Here is an 8,328-nt window from a genome sequence, read left to right on the forward strand (position 1 = left end):
AGCCTATTTATTGGACCAACATAACCCTCTTTTTGGGTCACCTAGCGCCAGATGGCCCCTTTTTTTCAGTAATAGCTGGGTGAACAGCAAACATGAATGCATTTCTGCCCTGCCCCACACCACAAGCTATATCCTTGTGCACGTTAGCCATTACAGAATGCATATTTTTGTGCAGGCTGTCAGCCCCAAGTTCACACTCAAGAAGTGTAATGCTGGGTACACACTAGACGATCCTGGATTGTGACAGACGGCACGACAGGCGGAACAATTTGTCAGTGGGCTGTACACACTAAACAATATATTGTGCAGTGGCCATATCCAGGTGCATGCTGTTGTTAAAGATATCTTCTGATCTGCCTGCACTGCCGGCAGATGAGAAGATGCGAGGAACGTTGCACGGGTGCGTACACACTAGGCGATTTGATGTTCCAATTCGGCTCAAAACAACAAATAGTCCAATATATAATTTACTGTGTACCCAGCTTTAATCAATACAACTCTGTTTAGCTGGGAGCAGAGCTGCCCCAAAACATTACACTGGCAGTGGTGGAGTCTATTATATACCTCTAATAAGGACAAATACATGTATATTGGGTATTTAGCATCCATGTCCCAGAGCACTGGGGCGATTGGGTTCTATTCTGGCCAAGGTGCGGAGTTGGTATGCTCATGGGGATTTCCTCTGCTCGTTTCATTTCACAGTCCAAAACTCATAGGGGGGAATTCAAATGTTTGAAAAGTCAGCAACCGACTTTTCAAACATTTGAATTCCCCCCATAGATTACTAATGGCTATATGTAGTGAATAGTGACTCCAATGTATGAATGTTACAACCTCTGCCCAGCATAGCTTACATAATACTGCCATTGTCACATTCCATGCTGGGTTTATCCAGTCACTGATTACGGTCCTTACCAGAGGGACACTTTATATAGGCGTGGACAACCTGTGGATCTCCAGCTGTCGTAGAACTACAATCCCCAGCAAGGCATGCCAGCCACACTCGTACAGTAGTTCCCTAACATCTAGAGCTACAGGAAGCATCCTCTGACCCACATCATACACTAATACATCACAGGCAATAATCCCAGCCACATACTGCAGTCACATAATAATGTCCCACACACTGCAGCCTCCCTGCATACACTCCATACATTCACAGGCCTGTGGCTGTCATTTGTGACCCACAGAGCTTACACTCTACCCCAGTGCAGCACCCACCCTCAGGGCTGCCGGCTGTACCTGTCCAGTGTCTCCACGCTGGCCTGGCGGGAGCTGGGCAGTGACGGGGGCGCGGAGGGTCGGGGCGGTTTCCTAGCAGCAGATGCTCCAGCGGTGCCGCCGCCGCCTCCTCCCCCTGCAACAGCCGCTGTCTCCGGCCCCGTCAGCTTGTCCATAGCTCGTGCCTTCTTCCGCCGCCGCCTCCTCCCCGGATGCTCGGGATGCAGCTGAGCCGCTTATCGCACAGGAAAGGCCGGATTGGAGGCCTCCTTTCCTGCCGGCTTCCTGCTGGGGCTGGTGGGGGGAGAGAGACGCTAACGTCCCCCTGTCACACTGCGAGGACCGGCATGCACCGCTGCAGCATACATACAGGGCAGGGCTGTCAGTGCATCTTACACACATACACAGGGCAGGGCTGTCAGTGTACAGCACAGACACAAGACAGGGCTGTCAGTGTACAACAGACATACTGTAACTGTACACACAGGGCAGGGCTGTCAGAACACACAGACACAAGACAGAGCTGTCAGTGTACAACACACAGACACAAGACAGGGCTGTCAGTGTACAACACGTGACACAGTCACACAGACACAAGACAGAGCTGTCAGTGTACAATACACAGTCACACAGACACAAGACAGGGCTGTCAATGTACAACAGCAAACATACTGTACACACAGTCTCCCACACACAGGGCAGGGCTGTCAGTGTACAACACAGACAAAAGACAGTGCTGTCAATGTACAACACACATACTGTACACACAGTCCCACACACACAGGGCAGGGCTGTCAGTGCATCTCTCACACACACATATAAAGGGCAGGGCTGTCAGTGTAAAACACAGTCACATAGACACAAGACAGTGCTGTAAATGTACAACACACATACTGTACACACAGTCTCCCACACACAGGGCAGGGCTGTCAGTGTACAACACATAGACAAAAGACAGTGCTGTCAATGTACAACACACATACTGTACACACAGTCCCACACACACAGGGCAGGGCTGTCAGTGCATCTCTCACACACACATATAAAGGGCAGGGCTGTCAGTGTAAAACACAGTCACATAGACACAAGACAGTGCTGTAAATGTACAACACACATACTGTACACACAGACCGGGCCGGTTCTATCAGGCAGCTTTAGGCGGCTGCCTAGGGGCGCCACTGAATTCATCTAGCAAAAAAATGAAGGATGTCTGTGTATGTGGCCTTCTCTTTTTATACTGTGCTGGCTGCTGCTGCGGGTCTAATCAGGTGCAGCCACCACTATCAGGTTGTACCACAGCGCTGCCAGGGGTCAACCTTAGTTTGATGAGTCCACAATCTAATTGCAGACGCATCGGGAGGCGGCTGGTCACACATGTTGGGCAGCAGTAGCGGATCTTGCCACGGGCAAGCAGGACATTTGCCCGGAGGGCGCCGGCGCCATCCGGAGGGCGCCGCACCATGGCAAGATCCGCTACTGTGCCCCCCGCTGTGAAGGGAACCAGACACTACGCGTCTAGTTTCCCTTCGTGGAGGGGTCCTTTGCTGTGCGGTGCGCGATGACGTCATCACGCACCGCACAGCATTGTGGCACAGACGCTAGGGGTCATAATTGACCTCTAGTGTCTATGCTGATCCGAGGAGAGGAGAGGAGCGGCGCCGGGGGAGGTCTGCAGCGGTCTGGAATCAGGAGCGGGGATAGTAAGTATACATTTTTTTTCCTCTTTCAGCGGCGCTACAGGGGGCACAAATGGGGGCGTAACTGACCACGCCCCCGTACGAAGCCACGCCCTATCGTTTTGCCCGGGGCGCCACTAGGGCAAGAACCGGCCCTGTTGGGCAGCCTTGTCCTGTGCTGGGTAGCCTCTAGCATGTGAGTCGATGCACGAAGATCTGTCCCACACACACAGGGCAGGCTGTCAGTGCATCACTCTCACACACACACACACACACGGCTGGGCTGTTAGTGCATCTCACTCACTCAGTCACACACATACATACATACATACATACATACACAGGGTAGGAGTGTCGGGTGTGGTATGGAAGGTAGATAGTAACTGTTGGTCGACAGGGATGCTAGGTCGACATGAGTTTTTTATGGGGGGTTTGTGTCGTTTTCTTCGTAGAGTGACCCCCAATTAGTGCACCGTGCCCTTCGCATGGCTCGCTTCGGGCATGGTGCCTCGCTGCACTTGGCACAGGTTACCGTTCCCAATTGTAGTCCACGTGGATCGTTAACTATGAAAAGGTTAAAAAAAAAAAAATTGTGAAAAACTCATGTTGACCTTTTGACCTGTCGACCTAGAACATGTCGACCAATAGTGGTCAACATAGATAGTGTTGACCTAGTTACTGTCGACCTAGAGACCGGATCCCGGGGTGTCAGTGCATCTCTCACAAACACAGGACAAGTCTGTCTGTGCATCTCATGCACAGTCACACACACATACAGGGCAGGGCTATCAGTGCAGTACACTTATACCCCTTTCACATCACAAAAATAACCAGACATATTGCCGGGTCGACACGGGTCACTGTGCGATGTGAAAGGAGCCTTGGAGACGCCTGACCCGGTAATTCAACCCGGGTTATGAGAAGGGTTATTCCCGGGTTGAATACCGGGTCAGTGGCAGTGTAAACAGGTTCCTGGGTTGATGCGACCCAGGACCCGTTTATTACATAGGGAGAGGCAGCGCAGAGATGAGCTCCGCCCCCCCCACCGCTATGTCAACCGGCCTGGTATATTGCCGGGTCGGGAAGCCAGCGCTGAGGCTCCAGTGCCGGATCCCACCCGTTTCCAATTCCCGGATGGGATCCATTATTAGAGATGTGGAAGGGGCTACAGACACACACACACACACACACACACACACACACACACACGACAGAGCTGTCAGTGCAGTACACACAGGGCAGGGCTGTCAGAGCAGTATAAAGTCTCACACATACACAGGACAGGGCTGTCAGTGTACAACGGACATACACACAGGACATGGCTGTCCTTGTACATCACACAATCACACACAGGGCAGGGCTGTCAATGTATAACACATACACAATAACACGCAAAAAGGACAAGTCTGTCTGTGATACAAACAGACACACAGGGTAGGACTATCAGTGCAGCACACACAGGCTAGGGCTGTCAGTGCAGTGTGGCGGCAGGGCCGGCTGTCAGTCAGTCTGCGGTGAGGAGACATTTGGGGAAGTGGTTTCTAATTGAAAAAAAGCAAAAGTAGGAAACAAGCAGAGCAGTGTCAGACTGGGGCATGAACGGCTCACTGGGGAAATGCAGTAGTAAGGGCCCATGCTTAGGGGTGTGGTCAGCCGCCACAAAGGTCTTGGCTAACCATCAAAGAGTGCATATGGTTTGGGCCCCTTGATAATATATATACAGCAAATACTACTAGTGCATGCATGATAGTGAATACACCGTGGCATATTACAGTATAGACATATGTATAACTCAAGTGCATGGTTTGGAATTTGATACCTAGAGAAGGTGGGACCATTAGCAGTGCGGCCTACTGGGAGGGGGGCACAGTCCGACCCTGGTAACAAGACTCACTTCTCTATTCATAGGAGGCAAGCCAGGTTGCTGGGACGAATGGTTCCATAACAGTTGAGAGAACCACAAGGAACTTATGACCTTCAATTTTTAAATCATAATGCATAATCCACAGCAGCTGTGTTGATCATAATACAAATAATAAGCCATATGAGACATTAAAAGTGGACGTTACAGGTTCATAAATATGATTCATGAAAAGTGAGTACCTTTTAAGCACAACCCGTTGTAGCCCTTCACACCGCAGTGTATCCAGCTGAGATCCGGTAATAAACCTGGTCGTGACCAAGATCGCGGACCCAGGATAATTAACCTAGGTTCACCATTTCACACCGATACATGACCCAGGTTTACCCAGAAATTTCCCAGGTCAAATGCTGTGAAAGGAGTATAAGAGGTGTGGGGAATACTGCATCAACAGGTTCAATTTATGGGAAGGAAAGAGTGTTCATTTTGATGACAGGGATTCTGTGGGAATACATTAAAAGCGCCGCTTGAATGCTGAGCGGTGCGCGATGACGTCATCGCGCACCGCACAGCAAAAGGTCCTCTCCACGAAGGGAAACTAGACGCTATGAGTCTAGTTCCCTTCGTAGAGAGGACCTTTGCTGTGCGGTGCGCGATGACGTCATCGCGCACCGCTCAGCAAAGTTACTCTCCAGGAAGGGAAACTAGACGCATAGCGTCTAGTTCCCTTCAGGAGGCGGATGGGGACGGGGACGGCAGCGGAGGTGGACAGGGACACAGCGGGCAGCAGTGGCGGATCTTGCCACGGTGCGGCGCCCTCCGGATGGCGCCAGCGCCCTCCGGAAGGCGGCGCCCCGGGCAAAAGTCCTGCTTGCCCGTGGCAAGATCCGCCACTGTGTGCGTAGCATCCACACAGTGCCGAGAAAGTCTGGGGGCACCATCCACAACCATGCCCTTAAAATGACAAGCGAGGGGGGCAAATAATAGATGCATAATAGTATGCTTCCACTCCCCATTCCCCTTTCCCTGACCCCATCCATCCTTCTTTTCCCCCATTTTTCTCCTATTATAATGTTAAGAAGTTGACAGTTTAACTATACAGTCATTGGTCTTGGTGTCGTTATGATGTATCTGATGGTTTCTTCAAGTTGTTTGTATGCAACTGTGTGAAACTTTTTCTGGCCGACCCACTGACCCATAATCACTCAGAATCAGGCCCATGGCTTTGTTATATTCATGGAGACACAGCCTATTATACTGAAGTCATTTAAGAAGAGTAAACGAATTGGGGTGTCTGAGGGAAAGTGGCATCCACGGGCTTATCCTTTCTGATCGTGCATCTAAGGGGTGTAGTAAGGTATGCCGGCGGCCGGGCTCCCGGCGGCCAGCATACCGGCGCCGGCATACCGACAGCTGTGAAATCCGTAGAGAATGAAGAGAGAATCTATCTTTCTGATGGCACTGGTACGATCCATGTAGATTCTTAATGCCCGGACTACGTCCAGCGACGCATCTCCTGCAGTTTGTCCCGATACCTGAAAAGCCGGGACTACAATTTCTTCATTAAGGTGGAATTTAGACACCACCTTCGGAAGATACCCAGATCTAGTTCTTAGAACTGCTTTATCTGGATAAAAAGTCAGAAAAGGAGAACGACAAGACAGCGCTCATACATCTGATACTCTTCTAGCTGATGCCATAGTCAGTAGAAAGAGAACTTTAGCTGTCAACCATTTAAGATCCACTTTATTAAGTGGTTCAAATGGAGCAACTTGAAGAGCTTTCAGGACTAAATTTAAGTCCCTAGGCACTGTAAGAGGAGCAAAGAGAGGTTGAATGCGCAGCATTCCCTGGAAGAAAGTACGCACATCCTGTAAATTGGCAATTTTCTTTTGGAACCATACAGTCAATGCTGATACTTGTACTCTCAAGGAAGCCACCTTCAAACCTTTATCCATTCCCGCCTGAAGGAAATCTAAGACCCTAGAAATTTGGAAAGATTTCGGGTCCATATTTCTTTCACTGCACCAATGAATATAGGCCTGCCATATTCGGTGATAAATGCGAGCTGAGGAGGGTTTCCTTGCTCTGAGCATTGTTTGAACTACTTATTGTGAGAATCCTCTTGACTTCAGGATAGAGGTTTCAAGAGCCACGCCGTCAACGATAGTCGATCCAGATGCCTGTGGTAACAAGGACCCTGCATTAGTAGATTTGGACGTTGAGGGAGCAGAAGTGGAGCATCCATCGACATTCTCTGCAGATCTGTGTACCAATGCCTTCTGGGCCAAGCCGAAGCTATTAGAATCACGGCACCCTTTGCTTCTTTTATCTTCCTCATCACCCTTGGTAGCAGGATGATCGGAGGAAACAGATACACCAGAAAATCCCATTTCACTGACAGGGCATTCATAAAGATTGCTCTGGGATCCTTTGTTCTTGACCTGTATACGGGTACTTTGTTGTTCAGACAGGACGCCATGAGATCTATCTCTGGCAAACACCACTTGTCTACTAGAGTCTGAAAGACTTCCGGATGTGGAGCCCATTTGCTTGCTTGAATGGCGTGTCGATTGAGAAAGTCTGCTTCCCAGTTTAGGACTCCCGGAACGAATACTGCGGACAATGCTGGAAGATGGGGTTCTGCCCATTTTAGTATGTGACTTACCTCCTTCATTGCTGTTTGACTGCGTGTTCCTCCCTGATGGTTGAGGTACGCTACCGCCGTTACATTGTCCGAGCGGATCTGGACTGGTCTTCCTTGAAGAGTGTCCTATGCCTGAATCAGTGCCATGTATATGGCCCGAAGTTCTAACAGATTTATTGACAGGCAACTTTCTTCTGTGGTCCATTGTCCCTGGAACCATAATATTCCGGACACTGCTCCCCAGCCCTGAAGACTGGCATCTGTTGTCAAGATCTCCCAATCTGATTTTCAAAAGGCTCTCCCCTTGTTTAGATGGGATGTTTGTATTTATTTATTTATTTATTTATTAACAGTTTCTTATATAGCGCAGCATATTCAGTTGCGCTTTACAATTAGAACAACAGTAATAGAACAAAACTGGGTAAAAACAGACAGACATAGAGGTAGGAAGGCCCTGCTCGCAAGCTTACAATCTATAGGGAAATAGGCATAGATACACAAGGATAGATGCTACCTATTGCATAATGGTCCACCAGATTGCTAGGTTCTTAATGGGTTGTATGATGATACCCCACAAAGTTATCCAAGTGTCAGGAGGGTGTGAGACTAAAGAAAGACAAGATATGTGATGTTATGAATACTCTACAGAGGATGTAATTAGATAGGGAAGCACTGAAGGTTATGTGGGTGGGTCTGGAATTTGATAGGCTTGTCTGAAGAGGTGAGTTTTAAGGGAACATTTAAAGGTTTGGAGACTAGAGGCGAGTCTTACTGTGTGCGTGGGAGGGCATTCCACAGAGTGGGTGAAGCCCGGATAAAGTCCTGTAATTTTGAGTGTGAACAAGTAATGCGTGTGGATGAGAGACGTAGTGTCACGGACCTGATTTGGGAGTGTTGTGGACTCGGGGCTTCTTCCGATGACC

At 49.4% G+C, this 8,328-nt stretch overlaps 1 protein-coding gene across 8 annotated transcripts in view; it reads right to left on the reverse strand.

The window, feature by feature from the left end:
* MTMR1 (myotubularin related protein 1) overlaps nucleotides 1-1,708 on the reverse strand; it is a 314,872-nt gene extending 313,164 nt beyond the window's left edge. For 5 of the 8 annotated variants that reach the window (XM_063937379.1, XM_063937378.1, XM_063937380.1 and 2 more), the window contains exon 1: nucleotides 1,243-1,700. In XM_063937379.1, coding sequence (XP_063793449.1) covers nucleotides 1,243-1,397 — 155 coding nt within the window. In that variant the 5' untranslated portion in view covers nucleotides 1,398-1,700. The other 3 variants (XM_063937377.1, XM_063937381.1, XM_063937382.1) reach the window with 3 other exon arrangements.
* Nucleotides 1,709-8,328: the final 6,620 nt, after the last annotated feature.

This window comes from Pseudophryne corroboree, chromosome 8 (genome assembly GCF_028390025.1).
Source record: "Pseudophryne corroboree isolate aPseCor3 chromosome 8, aPseCor3.hap2, whole genome shotgun sequence".
In the NCBI taxonomy this organism is placed as follows: Eukaryota; Metazoa; Chordata; class Amphibia; order Anura; family Myobatrachidae; genus Pseudophryne; species Pseudophryne corroboree.